Source organism: Oncorhynchus tshawytscha, linkage group LG25 (assembly GCF_018296145.1).
Source record: "Oncorhynchus tshawytscha isolate Ot180627B linkage group LG25, Otsh_v2.0, whole genome shotgun sequence".
In the NCBI taxonomy this organism is placed as follows: Eukaryota; Metazoa; Chordata; class Actinopteri; order Salmoniformes; family Salmonidae; genus Oncorhynchus; species Oncorhynchus tshawytscha.
The window spans coordinates 18,198,836-18,223,257 of NC_056453.1; the positions used below are offsets into that span (position 1 = coordinate 18,198,836).

At 43.4% G+C, this 24,422-nt stretch overlaps 1 protein-coding gene across 1 annotated transcript; it reads left to right on the top strand.

The window, feature by feature from the left end:
• Positions 1-1,119: 1,119 nt before the first annotated feature.
• Positions 1,120-23,930, top strand: trim65 (tripartite motif containing 65). The gene is made up of 8 exons (XM_042306047.1): positions 1,120-1,320; positions 5,069-5,543; positions 5,843-5,938; positions 15,926-16,156; positions 20,796-20,964; positions 21,965-22,054; positions 22,284-22,501; positions 22,635-23,930. The coding sequence occupies exons 2-8, from the start codon at positions 5,109-5,111 to the stop codon at positions 22,941-22,943; spliced, it is 1,548 nt and encodes a 515-aa protein (XP_042161981.1). The 5' UTR covers positions 1,120-1,320; positions 5,069-5,108; the 3' UTR covers positions 22,944-23,930.
• Positions 23,931-24,422: the final 492 nt, after the last annotated feature.

The following is a 24,422-nucleotide window of genomic DNA, read 5'->3' on the forward strand; positions in this document are numbered from 1 at the left end:
AACCTAGTTTGATGTCAGTAGTACACATGACCAAGCAGCTATTGAAATTAGAAACATTGACAATTCATGTAAAATTGTGTGAGATGAAAATGGACAATCTAAAGGGTGTAGGCCCACTGACTGTACATTCTGAACCTTGTCTGAAGTCAGTAGATCACATGACAAAGAGCTATTGAAATTCAAAAATGTAATATAGTGCAAGATCGACAATAAACAAAATATATAAAAATCGACCAAAAAAGTGTGCAGTGTGTGTCTATGCCTTCGGGTTAGCTAGAACAAGTTTCTAACATTTTAGGAGTAATTGAAATTTGACATGTTTGATTTGTCACCATGTTGACGGTCCCTAACTGCTGTTCAACCTGAAACTGTCTTTACCTCGGTCAAACGAGACACCAGAGACAACACCTTTAACCGGTGATATACTCTGAAAGGCAAAGCTTTGCACATCATATGTCGACATCTTGAAGAGCCAGAGAGCTTTCCTATTTTGCGATTTTGACACACGAAATCAACATCATACCGCTCATGAGTCCTGATCACTCTGACCGATTCCACTTGACCTAATTCGTCATTCACCATCTTCGAGACCGTAAACTGGGTCAAGCAAAAAATATATCATTGCTCGTGAATAGCACTCACACCATAAACTGCTGTTCATTTCCAACTTTAGCCATTTTTACTCTACTCTTCTTCACCACCGTTCACACATTTTCACCAACTGTACTCGCGCCAAGAGAATCGCACAAGACTTCCACCGGGCGCTGTCTGACTTTGGTGAATGAAGAAACGCAAACTGTAACATCCGGTAAGTGGGAATAGGTATGTGTATGCGTACTTCGTCATCATGTGGAGCGTCTGCTGCGTTCAAACCAACTCGGAAATCTCTGTCTTCCGATTTAAAAAAATATATTTCTTATTTAAACTTTAATTAACTAGGCAAGTCAGTTAAGACCAAATTATTATTTACAATTACGGTATAAACTGACCAAACCCGGACGACGCTGGGCCAATTGTGCGCCGCCCTATGGTACTCCCAATCACGGCCGGTTGTGATACAGCCTGGACTTCAGTTTATTCAAGACAACTGGGAACTCGGAAAAACAAACTCCGACTGAGAAAAATGGATGATCATCCAACTAGGAATTCCAAATCGGGCCTCTTTCCAGAGCTCCGACTTTCCGAACTGCAGATCACCGACGTCGTGATTTTACCTAGTTTTTTTCCGAATTCCCAGTTGTCTTGAACGCTGTATTTCGGCAAGGCGGATTCTCAGCAACTGTATTTACGTCAGATGCCCTAATTTATTATATTGCACTGGTGAGCTACATTTACTTTTAAGTGGAATGTTAGCTAGAATTATATATGTGAAAAGTTGTACCTTAAATCCGTTTGGCTAGTATCATAAAACTGTAACGTTACTCATATTTCTACTTGATAGCTGTCTTTTTACTGTAATCATGGTTACAAAGTAACGTTAGCTAGCTACATTAGCTATGTGTTAACGTTAGCGCCATGGCTAGTATATACTGTGATGTCATTCATTTGATATAGCTAGGCTAGCTTACAAACTGCTGGCTTTGCTATAGCCTATGTAGCATCGTTTGACCCACTCACTGTATGGCATCAAATGACAACATCTCATAGTGTATAACGTTAATTCCTTTGTAATGGTCGAGTTGCTCATAATGTCCAACTGTCACCATGGTCATTCTCCTAAATATACAGTATATATACCGTGTATATATACAGTATATATTAGGTTATATATATATTTATATATACAGTGGGGCAACAAAGTATTTAGTCAGCCACCAATTGTGCAAGTTCTCCCACTTAAAAATATGAGAGAGGCCTGTAAATTGCATCATATGTACACTTCAACTATGACAGACAAAATGAGAGAGAAAAAATCCAGAAAATCACATTGTAGGATTTTTTATGAATTTATTTGCAAATTATTGTGGAAAATAAGTATTTGGTCAATAACAAAAGTTTATCTCAATACTTTGTTATATACCCTTTTTTGGCAATGACAGAGGTCAAACGTTTTCTGTAAGTCTTCACAACCTTTTCACACACTGTTGCTGGTATTTTGGCCCATTTCTCCATGCAGATCTCCTCTAGAGCAGTGATATTTTGGGGCTGTTGCTGGGCAACACGGACTTTCAACTATTTTCTATGGGGTTGAGTTCTGGAGACTGGCTAGGCCACTCCAGGACCTTGAAATGCTTCTTACGAAGCCACTCCTTCGTTGCCCGGGCGGTGTGTTTGGGATCATTGTCATGCTGAAAGACCCAGCCACGTTTCATCTTCAGTGCCCTTGCTGATGGTAGGCTTTGTTACTTTGGTCCCAGCTCTCTGCAGGTCATTCACTAGGTCCCCCCGTGTGGTTCTGGGATTTTTGCTCACCGTTCTTGTGATTCTTGTGAGATCCTGCGTGGAGCCCCAGATCGAGGGAGATTATCAGTGGTCTTGTATGTCTTCCATTTCCTAATAATTGCTCCCACAGTTGATTTCTTCAAACCAAGCTGCTTACCTATTGCAGATTCAGTCTTCCCAGCCTGGTGCAGGTCTACAATTTTGTTTCTGGTGTCCTTTGACAGCTCTTTGGTCTTGGCCATAGTGGAGTTTGGAGTGTGACTGTTTGAGGTTGTGGACAGGTGTCTTTTATACTGATAACAAGTTCAAACAGGTGCCATTAATACAGGTAACGAGTGGAGGACAGAGGAGCCTCTTAAAGAAGAAGTTACAGGTCTGTGAGAGCCAGAAATCTTGCTTGTTTGTAGGTGACCAAATACTTATTTTCCACCATAATTTGCAAATAAATTCATTAAAAATCCTACAATGTGATTTTCTGGATTTTTTTTTTCATTTTGTCTGTCATATTTGAAGTGTACCTATGATGAAAATTACAGGCCTCTCTCATCTTTTTAAGTGGGAGAACTTGCACAATTGGTGGCTGACTAAACACTTTTTTGCCCCACTGTGTGTGCGTGTGTGTATGTATGTATGTATATGTGTATATATATATATATATATATATATATACATATAATATATATATTATATATAATTTTTTTACTATTTTCTACATTGTCGAATAATAGTGAAGACATCAAAACTATGAAATAACACATATGGAATCATGTAGTAACCAAAAAAGTGTTCTTCAAAGTAGCCATCCTTTGCCTTGATGACAGCTTTGCACACTCTTGGCATTCTCTCAACCAGCTTCATGACTTAGTCACCTGGAATGCATTTAAATGAACAGGTGCGCCGTGTTAAAAGTTAATTTGTGGAATTTCTTTCCTTAATGTGTTTGAGACAATCAGTTGTGTTGTGACAAGGTAGGGGTTGTATATAGAAGATAGCAGCCGTATTTGGTACAAGACCAAGTCCATATTATGGCAAGAACAGCTCAAATAAGCAAAGAGAAATTACAGTCCATCATTATTTTAAGACATGACGGTCAGTCAATCTGGAAAATTTGATGGTTTTTTTGCAATCACGTGCTATGATGAAACTGGCTCTCATGAGGATCGCCACAGGAAAGGAAGACCCAGATTTGTTTCCTCTGCTGCAGAGGATAAGTTAATTCAAGTTATCTATCTGCACATCAGATTGCAGCCCAAATAAATGCTTCACAGAGTTCAAGTAACAGACACATCTCAATATTAACTGTTCAGAGGAGTCTGCAAGAATCAGGCCTTCATGGTCGAATTGCTACAAAGAAACCACTACTAAAGGACACCAATAAGAAGAAGAGACTTGCTTGGGCCAAGAAACACAAGCAATGGACATTAGACCGGTGGAAATCTGTCCTTTGGTCTGATGAGTCAAATTTTAGATTTTTGGTTCCAACCGCCCTGTCTTTGTGAGATGCGGTGTGGGTGAACGGATGGATGATCTCCACATGTGTGGTTCCCACCCTGAAGCATGGAGGAGGTTTGCACTTAGTCCCACTATCATTTGTTTTTCAACAGGACAATGACATGAAACACACTTCCAGGCTATGTAAGGGCTATTTAGATGAGGGATGGAGTGCTGCATCAGATGACCTGGCCTCCACAATCACCTGACCTCAACCCAGTTGAGATGGTCTGGGATGAGTTGGACCGCAAGTGAAGGAAAATCAGCCAACAAGTGCTCAGCATATGTGGGAACTTCTTCAAGACTGTTGGAAAAGCATTCCTCATGAAGCTGGTAGAGAGAATGCAAAGAGTGTGCAAAGCTGTCATCAAGGCAAAGGGTGGCTACTTTGAAGAATCTAAAATATATTTTGATTTGTTGAACACTTGTTTGGTTACTACATGATTCCATGTGTTATTTCATAGTTTTGATGTCTACACTATTATTCTACAATGTAGAAAATAGTCAAAATAAAGAAAAATTGTGACTATCGCTAATAGAATAAACACACCTTGAATTACATACCTATAGTAGAGAAGAGGAGAACATCTTTCTCACGATGTCAACTTTACTTCTCAACTCCTAATATCTAATAGGCTGTGTTCACAGGCGGTTGGTGGCACCTTAATTGGGGAGGATGGGCTCGTGGTAATGGCTGGAGCGGAATTGGTGGAATGGTATCAAATACATGGTTAGCCAGCCATTAGTGTGAGCTGTCCTCCCTCAGCATCCTCCACTGGCTGTGTTAGAGTTTACACTTCCTTTTCCAATTGTAGTGTGGGGAGGTCAGAATAATGCAAAATCTATTCATTTTTAAATGTTGATTACTTCTCCTTGGCATTCACCTGATGATAAGATGTGAATTATATATTTTTTGCTAACATATGATGGGGTCGCCGGTTTGCCTGGGCAGTAGTCCCTGGGCAAGAAAGGTTTAAGACCCCTGTCCTAAATGGCTCTTTGTCTCGTGATGCTGTCGATAATAAATAAATGAACATGTTACAGTAGGCCAGTACACAATAATGTGACAGTATCATGGCTAGCTACAGCATGAAGCAATCTTAGAATCAAGATTGAAATCCATATGCATGTTATGTAGCTACTGTATCAGCAACCTACATCATGTCCAACTTCTCCCATTCATTTCTCTCCACAGATCTGAAGAGGTGTGTTCTGTTTACAGATCTACTGGAGGGATGGAGACCCATAATTTGTCCTGTGCCATTTGCTTGGACCGCTTCAAAGTCCCAGTCACCATCCCATGCGGTCACACCTTCTGTCGAGACTGCATCACGACTCACTGGGACACCAAGTCCAAGTGCGACATCGGGCCGCATTGCCCTATCTGCAATGAGAAATTCCCCACTAGACCCATCCTAAAACGCAATGTGTCCCTGTCCGTCCTGGCTGAGGCCACAGCGAACAGTGCCGGTGCATTCGGTAGAGACACTGTACCGGTTATGAGGGGTGACATGGCCAGGGCCACGCACCTGATTCTGTGTGACCGACACAAGAAGCCCCTGGTGTACTACTGCCGGAAGGACAACATGTGTGTGTGCTGCGAGTGTGCCATCTCCGAGTGTAAGAACCACGAGAAAGTGCTGGTGGAGGCTGAGAAGGAGAACCGAGAGGTGAGTGTCAGAGAGACCGTAAGTGGCTCCTATGTTCTTGTGACTGTCACAGAGATGAACAAAAACAAAATCTGCCACAGCCCCATTGGCTGCCTGTGACCCAACACTAACTCCTGGAAAATACCGATACTATATATATATATATATATATATATATATATATATATATATATATACATACACACTATATTCTCTCTGACAGGTCAGGTCAACATTTGTGTGCTGCAAATGTCATGAAATTGAATTCATACTCTGCTGCATATCCTACACATTCATTGTGGTATTGTCTATCTGAACAGTTACTACTGAGGAGGAAGAGTGTGGAGGTGGGAATATGTATGGAGAAGACTGAGAGGAGCATCGCTGAGCTGACGGAGAACATCACCAAAGCCAAGGTAAAGTTGATTTTTACAGTGACCGTCCCTACATCTTCATATTGAAAGTACCATAGTCAATGGATAGGCCTTATGGTTCATTGTGAAAAGGTTTCCTCTACTTTCAAAGTAGATTTGCCGGATATTAGTCGCATTGTTTCAAATTAGGGCTGTGACGGTCATGGACATTTGGATGAAGGTTATTTGTCAGCCATATGACCGCAGCCACTTTATAATCATTCAGTATATATTTTTTAAGACGCATATTTTGTTCTCTACTCCTGAATGCAGGTGCTACTGCTGAACGGGGTGCGTTGTCTAGGCAGCCTAAGACTCGTTTTCTACAACACCTTGCTTGTTTCAGCAAAGTTTAATCACGTTGTAAATGGGGATGTAACGATTCACATAGGCATCTGTCCATGATTCAAATGTTTAAGATACAAGTGCATCAGTCTGCGGACCCCAACCCGATCCAAATGTAGCATGCATCGGTCAGAAAAATTAATTCAAAATGTTCACAAAAATGCCGGTTCACAAAAATGTTTTGTACATTTTTCTACCTTCTGAAAATACCTCATCTTTTGTGACAACTGTCAAAGACTCCAGCCACCCAAGCTATAGACTGTTCACTCAGCTACTGTTCGGCAAACGGTACCAGGGCATTGGCTCTCGGACGACCAGGCTCCGAGGCAGCTTCCACCCCCAAGCCATAAGACTTCTAAAGAGCCAGACTGCTAAATAGTCAATTAAGGGTACCCAAACTATCTGCACTGACTCTGTCTTGCACTGACCCTACACACACTCACTAGACTATATAAACACAAACCATATACACACACACAACATTGACAGCCCACTCTATGTTAGGTTCTAAATAACAGGGTAAAAACAGACAGACAACTATAAAAACTCGAACCAAGTTTATTCACCCAAAGGGTCAGACAGCTGAACAGACAAAGATGTGTTTCCACCAGCACAAGTGTATATACCTCAATTTGGGTGAAGACTCTTCCTTCCCTCTAAACATTACATCTTTATTGCTATGCAGGAAGTTAAGTGATGCGGGTAAAAAAAAAAAAAAAATGTTCCTTCTCCCTTAATGTGACCTGGCCTGACCTAAAACCACAGCTCTCCACCCTTAGTGACTGCAACCATGTGATTGCCTTAACTTTACTCAGTACATTCCAAGCTTAATTGACTCCACCATATACATTCCTCCTACAGATTCTGGTGTAGAAACCAGACTGTGGCACTCATTTCAATAGGATACCTGATGATTAACAATATTTCAAGTTTAGAAATCAGAACCCATCAAATATATACGCACACACTTTTATACTCATCATTTGCTGCTGCTGCTCTGTTCTTTATTTTACTCTTATTATTATCTATCCTGATGCCTAGTCACTTTACTCTGCTTTCTGGCCTAAAGTACCTCGTACCTTTGCACATATACAGTGGGGAGAACAAGTATTTGATACACTGCTGATTTTGCAGGTTTTCCTACTTACAAAGCATGTAGAGGTCTGTAATTTTTTTATCATAGGTACACTTCAACTGTGAGAGACGGAATCTAAAACAAAAATCCAGAAAATCACATTGTATGATTTTTAAGTATTTCATTTGCATTTTATTGCATGACATAAGTATTTGATACATCAGAAAAGCAGAACTTAATATTTGGTGCAGAAACCTTTGTTTGCAATTACAGAGATCATACGTTTCCTGTAGTTCTTGACCAGGTTTGCACACACTGCAGCAGGGATTTTGGTCCACTCCTCCATACAGACCTCCAGATCCTTCAGGTTTTGGGGCTGCCGCTGGGCAATACGGACTTTCAGCTCCCTCCAAAGATTTTCTATTGGGTTCAGGTCTGGAGACTGGCTAGGACACTCCAGGACCTTGAGATGCTTCTTACGGAGCCACTCCTTAGTTGCCCTGGCTGTGTGTTTCGGGTCGTTGTCATGCTGGAAGACCCAGCCACGACCCATCTTCAATGTTCTTACTGAGGGAAGGAGGTTGTTGGCCAAGATCTCGCAATACATGGCCCCATCCATCCTCCCCTCAATACGGTGCAGTCGTCCTGTCCCCAAAGAATGATGTTTCCACCTCCATGCTTCACGGTTGGGATGGTGTTCTTTGAGTTGTACTCATCCTTCTTCTTCCTCCAAACACGGCGAGTGGAGTTTAGACCAAAAAGCTATATTTTTGTCTCATCAGACCACATGACCTTCTCCCATTCCTCCTCTGGATCATCCAGATGGTCATTGGCAAACTTCAGACGGGCCTGGACATGCGCTGGCTTGAGCAGGGGGACCTTACGTGCTCTGCAGGATTTTAATCCATGACAGCGTAGTGTGTTATTAATGGTTTTTTTGAGACTGTGGTCCCAGCTCTCTTCAGGTCATTGACCAGGTCCTGCCGTGTAGTTCTGGGCTGATCCCTCACCTTCCTCATGATCATTGATGCCCCACGAGGTGAGATCTTGCATGGAGCCCCAGACCGAGGGTGATTGACCGTCATCTTGAACTTCTTCCATTTTCTAATAATTGCGTCAACAGTTGTTGCCTTCTCACCAAGCTGCTTGCCTATTGTCCTGTAGCCCATCCCAGCCTTGTGCGCGGCTACAATTTTATCCCTGATGTCCTTACACAGCTCTCTGGTCTTGGCCATTGTGGAGAGGTTGGAGTCTGTTTGATTGAGTGTGTGGACAGGTTTCTTTTATACAGGTAATGAGTGGAGAACAGGAGGGCTTCTTAAAGAAAAACTAACAGGTCTGTGAGAGTCGGAATTCTTACTGGTTGGTAGGTGATCAAATACTTATGTCATGCAATAAAATGCAAATTAATTACTTAAAAATCATACAATGTGATTTTCTGGATTTTTGCTTTAGATTCCGTCTCTCACAGTTGAAGTGTACCCATGATAAAAATTACAGACCTCTACATGCTTTGTAAGTAGGAAAACCTGCAAAATCGGCAGTGTATCAAATACTTGTTCTCCTCACTGTACCTGGTACTGGTACTCGCTGTATATAGCTCCATTCTTGTGTATTTTAGTTTATTCCTCGTGTTACTATTTTATTTTTAAACTCTGCATTGTTGGGAAGGGCTCATAATTAAGCATTTCACAGTAAAGTCTACACCAGTTGTATTCGGCGCATGTGACAAATAAAATTAGATTTGATGCGTCCTCCCCTTCACTGTCAGAACTACATGTAACTGTGTTGACAGTCATTTATCTACAAGTCATTTTGCATGCCGAACAACCCCAGGCAATATCAGTAGCCTAGTCAAACTGCGCATTGTGCCTAGCATCACTCACTGACCGGCGCGAGGTAGGAGGCCTGTTCCTGATCTTGCACATATGAGTGGCACCTTTATGATTCAAATGCTAAAATGGCATGCCTGATATTAGGTTTTATTTTTAAAATTACAACCTATGTAATTTGCTAGGTTATTATCTATGCGCTGTTGAAAATTGTGTTTTGCCGAAATAAAAGTAAGATACTGGAGACAACTCTCATCTGGCTATACTCAAAGATTGTCTATTATATTGACAATATATTTGAGTGACTGCTCTAACAATGGAAATACATGTCCTCAAAGATGGAAGGCATGCGGGAAGAGGCGAGATCAGGTGGGACCATTCTAGCCAATGAGTGAGCAAATACGTGTGTCAACAACAGACCATGGAGATGACATGACAGCATGGGCAGCGCCATTGAGCCCATCTCAATTTTAAAGTAATAAATGTTCACATCACTGCACTCTGTACTCATCTGTAAGCTGGTCATCTCTGTATACCTATCGCAGACCCACTGGTTGATGCTTATTTATAAAACCCTCATAGGCCTCACTCCTCCCTATGAGATATCTACTGCAGCTCTCATCCTCCACATACAACACCCGTTCTGCCAGTCACATTCTCTGAAAGGTCCCCGAAGCACACACATCCCTGGGTCGCTCGTCTTTTCAGTTCGCTGCAGCTATGGCCTTGAACGAGCTGCAACAAACACTCAAACTGGAAAGTTTTATCTCAATCTCTTTATTCAAAGACTCAATCATGGACACTTACTGACAGTTGTGGCTGCTTTGCATGATGTATTGTTGTCTCTACCTTCTTGCCCTTTGTGCTGTTGTCTGTACCCAGTAATGTTTGTACTCTGTTTTGTGCTGCTGCCATGTTGTGTTGCTACCATGTTGTTGTCATGTTGTGTTGCTACCATGCTGTGTTAGCATGGCAGCAACACATGACATGCTGTCTTAGGTCTCTCTTTATGTAGTGTTGACTCCCTTGTCGTGATGTGTGTTTTGTCCTATATTTTTATTGAATTTATTTTGATTTTTAATCATTTTGCGGTCATTGTAAATAAGAAGTTGTTCTTAACTGACTTGCCTAGTTAAATAAAGGTTGAATAAAAAATTGGCTGATTGCTCCCAACTCGTAGGAATCCCCACCCAGTTGACTACTTTCAAATGGTGGAAGCCCTCAATGTCCATGCTAAAACAGGTTATATCAGTGATGAGTCCTCCATCTCTATGACAGCAGGCATAACTCTGATATAAAGTTGTTTTTGGGTAAGTTACAGAAATTCTTATATGAGTGCATTTGTAACAACCTAACCATTACAAAACTTCTATTAGATCAAATAAGCCTCATGTAGCAAATTAGCTATTATATTTTATGTTGACCAAATTCGACACTGACCTCCATACAAAAATTCAGGTTTCAGGTTCACCATCAGCAATAGTTTTAGTAGTTTTGCTTTAAACAATCAGTGTATATGGTCATCTTTAGATTTACAGGGTGGAGTTGATGATTTCATAACGAGGAAAGCAATCACTTCTGCGAGGTGTACTACATGGTGAAGCGAGAGGAGGAGAGAAGAGCACTCTGTAAAAACATCCAAATGGTCAAAACCATTTGATTTTGAGATGGGGGGGGAATCCAAAGTGCTTTATATTCATTGACTATGTCATTACTAATCAAATCAAACTTTATTTGTCACATGCGCCGAATACAATAGGTGTAGACTTTACCGTGAAATGCTGACTTACAAGCCTTTAACCAACAATGCAGTTCAAGAAAGAGTTAAGAAAATATTTACCAAATAAAGTAAAGTAAAAAATAATAAAAAGTAACACAATAAAATAACAATAACGAGGCTATATACAGGGGGTACTGGTACCGAGTCAATGTGCGGGGGTACAGGTTAGTCAAGATAATTTGTACATGTAGGTAGGGGTAAAGTGACTATGCATAGATAAACAGCGAGTAGCAGCAGTGTAAAAACAAATGGGGGGGAGGGGGGGTGTCAATGTAAATAGTCTGCGTGGCCATTTGATTAATAATTCAGCAGTCTTATGGCTTGGGAGTAGAAGCTTTAAGGAGCCTTTAGGTCCTAGACTTGGCTCTCCGGTAGCGCTTGCCGTGCTGTAGCAGAGAGAAAAGTCTATGACTTGGGTGACTGGAGTCTATGACCATTTTTTGGTCTTTCCTCTGACACCGCCTAGTATATAGGTCCTGGATAGCAGGAAGCTGAGATACTGGACCGTACGCACTACCCTCTGTAGCACCTTACGGTCAGGTGCCAAGCAGTTGCCATACCAGGCGGTGATACAACCGGTCAGGATGCTCTCGATGGTGTAGCTGTAGAACTTTTTGAGGATCTGGGGACCCATGCCAAATCTTTTCAGTCTCCTGAGGGGGGAAAGGTGTTGTGCCCTCTTCATGACTGTCTTGGTGTGTTTGGACCATGATAGTTTGTTGGTGATGTGGACACCAAGGAACTTTAAACTCTCGACCTGCTCCCCTACAGCCCCGTCAATGTTAATGGGGGCCTGTTCGGCCCTCCTTTTACTGTAATCCACAATCAGCTCCTTTGTCTTGCTCACATTGAGGGAGAGGTTGTTGTCCTGGCACCACACTACCAGGTCTCTGACCTCCTCCCTATAGGCTGTCTCATCGGTGTCGGTAATCAGTCCTACCACTGTTTGGTGTCAGCAAACTTAATGATGGTGTTGGAGTCATGTTTGGCCATGCAGTCATGGGTGAACAGGGAGTACAGGAAGGGACTAAGCACGCACCCATGAGGGGACCAAGTGTTGAGGATCAGCGTGACAGATGTGTTGGTGCCTACCCTTACCACCTGGGGGCGGCCCGTCAGGAAGTCCAGGATCCAGTTGCAGAGGGATGTGTTTAGTCCCAGGGTCCTTAGCTTAGTGATAAGCTTTGTGGGCACTGTGGTGTTGAATGCTCAGCTGTAGTCAATGAACAGCATTCTCACCAAGGTGTTCCTTTTGTCCAGGTGGGAAAGGGCCTTGTGGAGTGTGATTGAGATTGCGTCATATGTGGATCTGTTGGGGCAGTATGCTAATTGGAGTGGGTCTAGGGTATCCGGGATGATGCTGTTGATGTGAGCCATGACCAGCCTTTCAAAGCACTTCATGGTGTTACAGGGTGGTAATCATTTAGGCAGGTTACCTTGTCTTCCTTGGGCACAGGGACTATGGTATTCTGCTTGAAACATGTAGCTATTACAGACTCGGTCAGGGATAGCTTAAAAATGTCAGTGAAGACACTTGCCAGTTGGTCCGCACATGGTTTGAGTACACGTCCCGGTAATCCATCTGGCCCCGCGGCTTTGTGAATGTTGACCTGTTTTAAGGTCTTGCTCACATCGGCTTCCAAGAGTGTTATCACACTGTCGTTCAGACCAGCTGGTGCTCTCATGCATGCTTCAGTGTTGCATGCCTCAAGGCGAGCATAAAAGGCATTTAGCTCGTATGGTAGGCTTGCGTCACTGGGCAGCTCGCGGCTGGGTGTAGTAGAATTCAATCTTAATCCTGTATTGATGCTTTGTCTGTTTGATGGTTCTACTGAGGACGTAGCGGGATTTCTTATGAGTGTCCGGATTAGTGTCCCACTCCTTGAAAGATGCAGCTCTAGCCTTTAGCTCAATGCAGATGTTGGCTGTAATCCATGGCTTCTGGTTGGGATATGTACGTACAATCACTGTGGGGACGACATTGTCGATGCACTTATTGATGAAGACGATGACTGAGGTGGTGTACTGCCCAATGCCATTGGATGAATCCCGGAACATATTCCAGTCTGTGCTAGCAAAACAGTCCTATAGTGTAGCATCCGGGTCATCTGACCACTTACGTATTGAGCGAGTCACTGGTACTTCCTGCTTTAGTTTTTGCTTGTAAGCAGGAATTAGGAGGATAGAATTGTGGTCAGATTTGCCAAATTGAGGGCGAGGGAGAGCTTTGTATGCCTTTCTGTGTGGAGTAAAGGTGGTCTAGAGTTTTTTCCCCTCTGGTTGCACATGTGACATGCTGGTAGAAATGAGGTAAAACGGATTTAAGTTTGCCTGCATTAAACTCCCCGGCCACTAGGACCGCCACTTCTGGATGAGCATTTTCTTGTTTGCTTATGGCCTTATACTGCTGGTTGAGAGTGGTCTTAGTGCCAGCATTGGTTTGTGGTGGTAAATAGACAGCTACGAATAATATAGATGAGAGCTCTCTTGGTAGATAGTGTGGTCTACATCTTATCATAATATACTCAGGCGAGAAATACCTCAAGACTTCTTTTATATTAGACATCACGTACCAGCTGTCATTGACAAATAGACACACGCCTGGCCCTCGTCTTACCAGACGTAGCTTCTCTGTCCTGCTCATGCATGGAAAATTCCGCCAGCTCTGTATTACCCGTGTCGTCGTTCAGCCACGACTCGGTGAAACATAAGATATTAGTTTTTAATGTCCTGTTGGTAGGATAGTCTTGATCGTATATCATCCATTTTGTTTTCCAATGATTGCACGTTGGCCAGTAGAAAGGATAATCGTAGGAGTTAACTCACTCGCCTACAAATTCTCAGAAGGCAGCCTGACTTCCGCCCCCTTTTTCTCCTTCTTTTCTTCACGCAAATGACAGGGATTTGGGCCCGTTCCCGAGAAAGCGTATATATCCTTTGCGTCAAACTCGTTAAATAAAAAATCTTTGTCCAGTTAGAGGTGAGTAATCGCTGTTCTGATGTCCAGAAGTTATTTTCGGTCATAAGAAACATTAGCAACAACATTATGTAGTGAATAAGTAAAAAAAGAAGTTACAAACAACGCAAAAAAACGAACAAAATAGCACAGTTGGTTAGAAGCCCATAAAACGGCTGCCATCCCCTCCGACGCCATTCTAGTGGAAATGAGAATGTTAATCTGTAAACAATACATGTTATACAACACTAGCTCAAACACTTAATCTGCTAAAATTAATTCGTGGGTGATGGTGATTTCCGAACCAAAGTGGTCGGACCAACAAAAAAAACACCCCCTTAATCTGATAGTGGGGTGGTAGATGTTTAGTCTCGTTTTATGGCACAGCTCAGGTCCTTACATAGTACATACATCATTTACACACACACACACACACACTTTTTTATTTATTTAACCCTCATTTTACCAGGTCAGTTGACTGAGAAAACATTCTCATTTACAGCAACAACCTGGGGAGTAGTTACAGAGGAGAGGTGGGAGATGAATGAGCCAATTGGAAGCTGGGGATGATTAGGTGGGCATGATGGTGGTGTGGGCCAGATTGGAAATTTACCCAGGACACTGGGGTTTACACCCCTACTCTTATGTCCATTAGTCCTTTGGTGACCACAGAGTCAGGACACCTGTTTAATATCCCATCCGAAATACAGCACACCCTACACAGGGCAATGTCCCGAATCACTGCCCTGGGGTATTGAGATATTTTTTTTAGGTCAGAGGAAAGAGTTCCTCCTACTGTCCCTCAAACACCACTTTCAGCAGCATCTGGTCTCCCATCCAGGGACCGACTCTGCTTAGCTTCAGTGGGAAGCCAGCATGGGGATGCAGGGTGGTATGCTGCACGCGCGCACATGCACACAGTCTTGTGACACACAATTCAGTCCCATTCAAAATCTTATTTTCCCTAACCCGTACTCTTAACCTAACCCCAAAACCTAAACACTAGCTCCTAATCCTAAAACTAACCCTAGCTCCTAATTCTAACCCTAACACTAATTCTAACCTTAAGCCTAAACCCCCTAGAAATAGCATTTGACTAACAAAATGTCCCCAGTTGGTCAAATCTTTGTTTGTTTACTATACTTGTGGGCACTTCTGGTCCCCACAAGAATAGTTAAACACTTCCACCTCCACACACACAATGAGGCCCTTGTCTTCATTCCTAGAGTCAGATGAACTTGTGGATACCATTTTTATGTCTCTGCGTGCAGTTTAAAGGAAGTTGCTAACTAGCGCCAGTTTAATTGCTAACTTGCGTTAGCGCAATGGCTGGAAGTCTGAGTTCAACGGACTCTGGTGAAGTAGATAAAGGGCCTCATTGCCAAAATCCCGAAGTGTCCCTTTAACCCTGAACCTTTAAACATAAAATAGCTGGTCCTGACAAGATAGGAAAACAAGTTCACACAAACATCAGCTCAGACAAATCCAGCTCAGAGAGGCCCAGCTCATGAGCTCCATCAGCAGCAGATTTGAATTGGAAAATGAATGTCTATGCAACAAATGTTCATTCATCGAATCGCAACTAATCGCATTGATTAGTTCTCTATTCAAACCAGTTCACTTAAAACTAAAATGTATCATTCCTGTATCGTATCGGAGCCAATGTATCTAGGTACGAAATGAATCCACTTGAACGGGAAAGATACACATGTAAAAAATATGTAACTGTGGAAACACTCAGCCGCACGAATTAATTCAGCTGTTCGTTTAAAACATAAAATAAATGTAAATGTAATGAGTTTTTTTATTTTCATGACGGTCTTCATCCATAATCTGCGGCTACACAAGCCAGCCCCAATTTCAATATTGGTTTATTGGAAAGTTGACACTTCTCACTGCAGTCAAAACTACAATCCTAAATACTACTACTACTATCCTTGTCTCCATATGGTAAATGTTTCCCCTCTTACTGTTCTCACTTCCAACTTCTCCCCCTCTGTAGGTGACCCTGCAGCAGACCTCCCACTGGGTGAATGCCAAGTTTTCCATGCTGTTGAAGGTGCTAGCAGAGAAACAGGAGTCTACAGAGAACTTCATTGAGCAGGAGAAGGAGGCTTCCCTCTCCCAGGGGGAGGCTAGGTTGGAGGAGCTACAGGAGAGGGCCAAGCAACTCGGGGAGCGCCAGAGCCAGATCGCAACTCTTCGCAACCTGCCCGACATCCAGCTAATACAGGTTAGCATTGACATATTTTCCCAAATAGATTGGATTTTTACAGGCATACAAAATGACCTATCCCCAAAAACAATATGCTGATCATTTATCTCAGAGCTGGTTTTACATGTATGCATTCACTGCTATAAAACTTGTTGGTTAGGAGACTCAAGCCTAGTGTGCACAGAGCAGAGTAATAGAAATGTTTAAAAAGATTGATAATCTTGATATTTAGCACTGACGCCGTTCCCTCCTGATTCAGGCAGCATCCTCTTTTTACAGACCATTGATATATTCTACTCCCCAGTAAACAAATCACATCAGGATATAACAAGATTGAACCCAAGTGCAGACTCAGACGAGGAGACAGCGATAAGGTTACCAAGGTATTTATTGAAAAGCAGGGGGAGATGGGGTGCAGGCAAGGGGGAGCTCGGGCGGGTAGCAGTGAACCAGGAATTGAGGCTGGGGTAAGGGGAGTAGGGGCAGGGTAAGCAGGTCCGGAGCGGAATCCAAGGAAGCAGTAGAGCGGGGGTCCAGGGCAGGGATGCAGGATTGACGAGACGAGGGACTGGCGACAGGGACCAGAGTCAGAGCAGACGGAACTGTAGAGTAGAGAAAAGCAGCGTTAGGCTAGGGAAAACAGGCACCACAGGATAATAAGATCTATGCAGAAACAAACGGCTTGAAATGCAGACTGACTGAGCAGAGGCTACAATCTGGCAGCGTGGAAGTGGCAGTCCTGAGTATTTGTAGAGGTCTTGATTATGGAACAGGTTGCAGCTGGTGGGGATCTGCTCTGACTCCAGCACACCCGTCTCCACTCACACAATCAGATACACCCACACAGAGAGAGCACTGGAGGGCTTGTGGCAGGTTAGGGAGACACAAGATGAGAAGTAGAGGGCGTGGCAGGGGCAGATGTAACACTACCATTGTTTGGGGAAGCCTGGGACTGTACTTCATTAGTCTCCAAATACTCTAGAGCATCAACTAGATTCAGGCGCAGTTAATAGAACATATTTACTTATAATTTGTAGACTGCAAAATGACAGCAAGAAGCCCAAACATATAAAATATTTGACTAAAACATAATCATTTCAAGCATTGTTTACAATCACATTTGTCTTATGTGTGGGAATAGTTGGAGCTGGAGCACTTGGAGCTGATTTCCTGGTGTTTTTACAGTCTTACAGTGCATTCAGAAACTATTCAGACCCCTTGACTTTTTCCACATTTTGTTACATTACAGCCTTATTCTAAAATGGATTAAAACAAAAAAATATTTTCAATCTACACACAATTCCCCATAATGACAAAGCAAAAACTGTTTGTTTTTTAAAATTTTAGCAAAAAAATGTAAATGTGCTATTTCAGTTTTTCATTTATAAGTATTCAGACCCTTGAAGCACCTTTGGCAGCGATTACAGACTTGAGTCATCTTGGGTATGACGCTACAACCTTGGCACACCTGTATTTGGGGAGTTTCTCCCATTCTTCTCTGTAGATCCTCTCAAGATCTGTCAGGTTGGATGTGGAGCGTCGCTGCACAGCTATTTTCAGGTCTCTCCAGAGATGTTCAATTGGGTTCAAGTCCAGGCTCTGGCTGGGCCACTACCAAAAAGCCCTGATTGGTGTGGTGTTACAGAGATTGTTATCCTTCTGGAAAGTTCTCCCATCTCCACAGAGGTCCAGAGCTCTGTCAGTGACCATCGGGTTCTTGGTCACCTCCCTGACCAAGACCCTTGTTGCCCGATTGCTCAGTTTGGCTGGGCGGCCAGCTCTAGGAAGAGCCTTGGTGGGTCCAAACTTCTTCCATTTAATAATAGAGGTCACTGTGTTCTTGGGGGCCTTCAATCCTGCAGATTTTTTTAGTACACCTCCCCAGATCTGTGCCTTGACACAATCCTGTCTCGGAGCTCTACGGACAAGTTGTAGAAACATCTCGACGATGCTCAATGGAAACAGGATGCACCTGAGCTCAGCTTCGAGTCTCAAAGCAAAGGGTCTGAATAATTATGTAAATAAGGTATGTTTTTTATTTGCAAACATTTCTATAAACCTGTTTTCACTTTGTCATTATGGGGTATTGTGTGTAAATTGCTGAGGATTTTAGAATACGGCTGTAACGTAACAAAATGTGGATAAAGTCAAAGGGTTTGAATTCTTTCCGAAGGCACTGTATACGGAGTATACCAAACATTAGGACACCCTACTAATATTGAGTTGTACACCGCCCTTTTGCCCTCAGAATAGCCTCAATTCGTCACGGCATGGACTTTACAAGGTGTCGAAAGGCACAGGGATGCTGAACCATGATGACTCCAATGCTTCCCATAGTTGTGAATCATTCTTGTTACACACAGGAAACTGTTGTGTGAAAAACCCAGCAGCGTTGCAGTTCTTGAGTCAAACCTGGCACCTACTACCATACCCGTTCAAAGGCACTTACATCTTTTGTCTGGTTCATTCACCTTCTGAATGGCACACAATACATGTCAATTGTCTTAAAAATCCATCTCGATCCTTCATCTACACTGATTGAAGTGGATTTAACAAGTGACATCAATAAGGGATCATAGAGTTCACATGGAGTGACCTGGTCAGTCTGTCATGGAAAGAGCAGGTGTTCTTAATGTTTTGTAAGCTTAGTGTGTGAGGATGTATTGTGGCAGACCAGGGGGTTTGGTCAAGACATTTACACAGATCAGACACGGACAGTATGATTAGCTCGGTTTCAAGGGTGTTTATTTAAACAATACATCAAAAAAGAAAAGGATAGGTCTCCCCCATGAGACCCTCTCCGGGATACCGTCTTGCTGTATCCTGTCTGGCACAAAAACTGAACTCCCTCCTCATACCTCTGCAACCGTCACCAACTACACAGGAGTCCTTTCTTCCCCCACTCTCTCGTGTGCTGCCCTTCTGGCAGCTTTATGGGCCTTGCACAGCTGGTGAGCAATCAGCCCTTAATTACTCACCAGCTCCCAATCAGCCCTGGCCGAAGAGCTCGTCGAGACCTGGCACCTCCAGCAGATGGAGCCATCGCCTCGATGTATACTCAGTCTTTCACCAGGCATCGACCAGGCCTCGACGAGTCTCCCCCTAGTGGCTGACCTGCTGTATGTCACAGTGTATATGCACTACCGTTCAAAAGTTTGGGGTCACTTAGAAATGTCCTTGTTTTTGAAGGAAAATAACATTTTTTTGTCTTTTGTCCATTAAAATAACATCAAATTGATCAGAAATATAGTGTAGACATTTGTTAATGTTGTAAATGACTATTGTAGCTGGAAACGGCCGAGAGACCCCCGGCGAACCCAAGCATGTCATGAAATACATGATTTCTTTCTCAATGCGGGCGCAGGTTCGTGTGCAAAGTATATGGTTATTATAGGTGAGAGTAGTTTCTGAATGTGACTTTGTTAAGTGTCTGTCTCTCTCTCCATCTCTTCTTTAACAAGCATCCATGTTGTTGTCAATCCGCTAGGGACCTGTTTTCAGCGTATTAGGTCTCCAGTCATTAACCGGTGCAGAGTGTATGTTTATCCTGTGTTCCCATTTAATTACATAGTAAATAAATAATCTAACCAATGTGTCGTGTTTTTTTTTTGTTGGTGAATTTGACCCCTTTTTCTCCCCAATTTCGTGGCATCCAATTGTTTAGTAGCTACTATCTTGTCTCATCGCTACAACTCCCGTACGGGCTCGGGAGAGACGAAGGTTGAAAGTCATGCGTCCTCCGATACACAACCCAACCAAGCCGCACTGCTTCTTAACACAGCGCCATCCAACCCAGAAGCCAGCCGCACCAATGTGTCGGAGGAAACACCGTGCACCTGGCAACCTTGGTTAGGGCGCACTACGCCCAGCCCGCCACAGGAGTCGCTGGTGCGCGATGAGACAAGGATTTCCCTACCGGCCAAACCCTCTCTAACCCAGACGACGCTAGGCCAATTGTGTGTCGCCCCGCGGACGTCCCGGTCGCGGCCGGTCACGACAGAGCCTGGGCGCGAACCCAGAGTCTCTGGTCTCAGCGCCCTTAACCACTGCGCCACCCGGGAGGCTAAGGCTCGGGTTTTTGCAGTTGCAAGGAGGTTACGACTGTTCAAAACGATGATATGATACGAGGTTATGATTAATAAGTTGTCTGGTTATAGATGTGATAGCTAAAGACCTTTTAGAGTTGAATTCATTAGATGGTAACTCTTTAAATAACCACTGTCGTGGTGCCCCAGATCCTAATGAGTTAATTGTTACATGGTTCATTCAAATCGGGGAACACATAGTTGGTTAATTAGTTGAATAACAGTCTTCAGATTAATATTAAAGTTAAGTCACAACATTATCATAGTAGGCTATCCAGTCCCAAGTGAAAATATCAGTCATCGGAAGGCAAGTCCGAGTCCCCAATGGCCGAGACCAAGTTTAGTCACAAGACATTTAAAAAAAAATATTAATAATACAAAAAAAAAAAAAAAAAAAATTGGGATTCGAGTCGTACTTGAGTCCGAGTCCTGTACTTGAGTACTACAACACTGCATAAATCACATACATAAAATATATGTACATGTTAGCACTAAGTAGCTTTGGGATAAAATTCCCATATTGTATTATTATTGACAATCAAACTATATCATTTTCCTCCTTTGCTCTGTAGGAGTCTCGGCTGGTGGAGGTCCCTCGCATGAAGGACATTCCAGTGGATGTGACCCCTAACCTGCAGGAGAGGCTCAGCGGGGTGACAGACGTCCTCTCACGGATCTCCAAGCTAGTGTCTGAGGACCTGGAGAAGGCTGTGTCTACAGCTGTGGGGCAGGACAAGCAAGGTAACCTAACCTCACTGTATGAAGGAGGAGGCTGTGTGTAAGGTCAGAACAAGCAAGGTAACCTAACCTCACTGTATGAAGGAGGAGGCTGTCTGTAAGGTCAGAACAAGCAAGGTAACCTAACCTCACTGTATGAAGGAGGAGGCTGTCTGTAAGGTCAGAACAAGCAAGGTAACCTAACCTCACTGCAGGAGGAGGCTGTGTGTAAGGTCAGGACAAGCAAGGTAACCTAACCTCACTGTATGAAGGAGGAGGCTGTGTGTAAGGTCAGGACAAGCAAGGTAACCTAACCTCACTGGTGTGTGTAAGGTCAGGACAAGCAAGGTAACCTAACCTCACTGTATGCAGGAGGAGGCTGTGTGTAAGGTCAGAACAAGCAAGGTAACCTAACCTGACTGTATGCAGGAGGAGGCTGTGTGTAAGATCAGAACAAGCAAGGTAACCTAACCTCACTGTATGAAGGAGGAGGCTGTGTGTAAGGTCAGGACAAGCAAGGTAACCTAACCTCACTGTATGCAGGAGGAGGCTGTGTGTGAGGTCAGAACAAGGTAACCTAACCTCACTGTATGGAGGAGGCTGTGTGTAAGATCAGGACAAGCAAGGTAACCTAACCTCACTGTATGCAGGAGGAGGCTGTGTGTAAGATCAGGACAAGCAAGGTAACCTAACCTCACTGTATGCAGGAGGCTGTGTGTGAGGTCAGGACAAGGTAACCTAGCCTCACTGTATGCAGGAGGAGGCTGTGTGTAAGGTCAGGACAAGGTAACCTAGCCTCACTGTATGCAGGAGGAGGCTGTGTGTAAGGTCAGGACAAGGTAACCTTATTGTATGAGGAGCATATTGTCTTACTTTGCCGAGGTAAATGCTCTATATTTAGCTGCTCTATATTTAGCTGGAGCTGTGTGTGTTGTTTTCATGGATAGTCATCTCTAAACTTTTAAAATGTCTGTCTGTGGATCTCCCTCCTTTTCCCCATCCCCCCACCTCATCTCTTCCCTAGGTTCTCCCCAGGATAAGCGCCCTGTCCTGGCTGTGGTCCCCAGTCCTGCTGCTCCATGCCACCCCGCTGGGAAGGAGGGCCTCAGTGAATGTATGTGGTCGTTCCTTACTTTAAGATAAAACGTTCAGATATCAACACAGTAACTGTAAATAACAACATATATATTTTTTCTGGAATCTATAATTAGTAACCTGAATGATGTTCAGAAGTTTACCAACATAAGCGATCTATCACCTACCCTTTGTTTTAGAGCTAATTTAGACTAATAAACTCTACACCTAAAAAAAGTCTTCTCACATGCTACCTCCCACCTCCTCAGACCGCTGCACCCTGACCTTTGACCCTCGCACAGCCAACAGTCACCTGCTCCTCTGCCAGGAGAACCTACGGGCGGAACACCTGACCTCTGGGCCGCGCCCTGTTCCAGCCCACGAAGCTCGCTTTGACCACACCTGGCAAGTGCTCTGCTTCCAGGGCTTCAAACACGGAAAGCACTACTGGGAGCTGGAGTTGTCCAAGCCATGGGCCTACCTTGGGGTAAGAAGATGTGAAGGCCATGGCAGCCGAATGATATGTAAATATTTGTATATACTGTATAGAATTGTGCCCGTGTCTTTAGAAATTTTGACTGCACCTCTTCCTACCTTTGACCCCTGCATCTCTCCCCCAGGTGACTTACGAGGGCATCCCCAGGAAGGAAAAGGGGAAAAGGTGCATGGTGGGAATGAACGATCTGTCCTGGAGCCTCCAGCTGGATGAGCGCCAGCTGAGTGCCTGGCACAACGGCCGCCGGGAGACGGTGGCTGGCCACTCCCACCACTCCCGCATCGGAATTCTGCTGGACTACGAGGCTGGAACACTGACGTACTATGGAGACGGGCATACGCGGCTGCATGCCTTCCACTGTGCCTTCACTCAGGAGCTGTTCCCCGCCTGTTGGATAGGGGAGGGCGTGAGCATCACCCTCTGCTCGCCATGACGACAACACGAAAGGGAATGACCGTGATCTAACAATCTCTTATAGGACTAGTCTTGGGAAACTATAACCCTGTTTATACCTGGTGCTAACATGGGTCCTTTGTCCTGATCTTGCCTACATTCTGATTGTGCCTACATTTCCAGAAATGTGTCAGCATACAGTATGCTATTAAAATGTGCCTGTGGTTGGTCCATTGTGTCTCCATTTTGACCAGATTTCCTTGTCCCTTTATGCAAATTATTTCACAGCTTTCAAAATAATATTTATTTAAGACACATATTGATGTAATCAGTCTATAATCAGTCAATGGTGCCACCTGTCAATGAGAGTGGAGAGTGGAATAATTATGATTTAAATGGTTTCTCTGTCCGGATCTGTCTACACTTGTAAAATATCCAGACACTGTGTGTCTGACGACCTCCAGTCACAATCAAATTACAATGTGTCTTGATTGTCAACACCTGTCTAAAAATGTGGGCACAATCAGGATGTTGACAGGATCAGGACAAAGGACACAAGTTAGAACCAGGTAAAAACGGGGCTTATGGCAACAGGTTCAGTTATTTTTTGGGAACCATAGACATTGCATCATTGTATCTGTCCAAGTATGGCGTCTGTGAGAGCACGGAAAAGTCTAAACGGGATCCTAGGGATGTCCCAACTCTGACATCATCCCATTGAAGTTGAATTTTAAACATTTTGAGTTAGGGTTGGGGGGTAGATCATTTTCAGCTGTTCGTGCATACATATTTTTCTAGAGACAAGCCTGAAGTTCGAAGCCGAAGTTTACACCCCTTTGTCGGTGATTGGTCAACAGTAGTGATTTTTCAATTAAGTGTATGTTGTCATTCAACGAGAGGTTAATAGTTTTCATGTACACCACCGTTCTAAAGTTTGGGGTCACTTAGAAATGTCCTTGTTTTTGAAGGAGAAGCACATTTTTGTCCATTAAAATAACATCAAATTGATCAGAAATACAGTGTAGACATTGTTAATGTTGTAAATGACTATTGTAGCTGGAAACGGCTTATTTTGAATGGAATATCTACATTAGGTATCCAGAGGCCCATTATCAGCAACTATCACTCCTGTGTTCCAATGGCACGTTGTTAGCTAATCCAAGTTTATCATTTTAAAAGGCTAATTGATCATTAGAAAACCCTTTTGCAATTATCTTAGCACATCTGAAAACTGTTGTCCTGTTTAAAGAAGCAATAAACCTGGCCTTTAGACTAGTTGAGTATCTAGAGCATCAGCATTTGTGGATTCGATTACAGGCTCAAAATGGCCAGAAACAAATAACTTTCTTCTAAAACTTATCAATCTATTCTTGTTCTGAGAATTGAAGGCTATTCCATGCGAGAAATTGTCAAGAAACTGAAGATCTCGTACCATGCTGTGTTCTTCTCCCTTCACCGTACAGCGCAAACTGGCCCTAACCAGAATAGAAAGATGGTGAGGCCCCCTTGCACAACTGAG

Excerpts from the sequence above, each read along its gene's own strand:
- trim65 (XM_042306047.1), top strand. The coding sequence starts at position 5,109 with ATGGAGACCCATAATTTGTCCTGTGCCATTTGCTTGGACCGCTTCAAA. Across the intron at positions 5,544-5,842 it reads CTGAGAAGGAGAACCGAGAG|TTACTACTGAGGAGGAAGAG; the intron begins GTGAGTGTCAGA and ends CTATCTGAACAG. Across the intron at positions 22,502-22,634 it reads AGCCATGGGCCTACCTTGGG|GTGACTTACGAGGGCATCCC; the intron begins GTAAGAAGATGT and ends TCTCTCCCCCAG.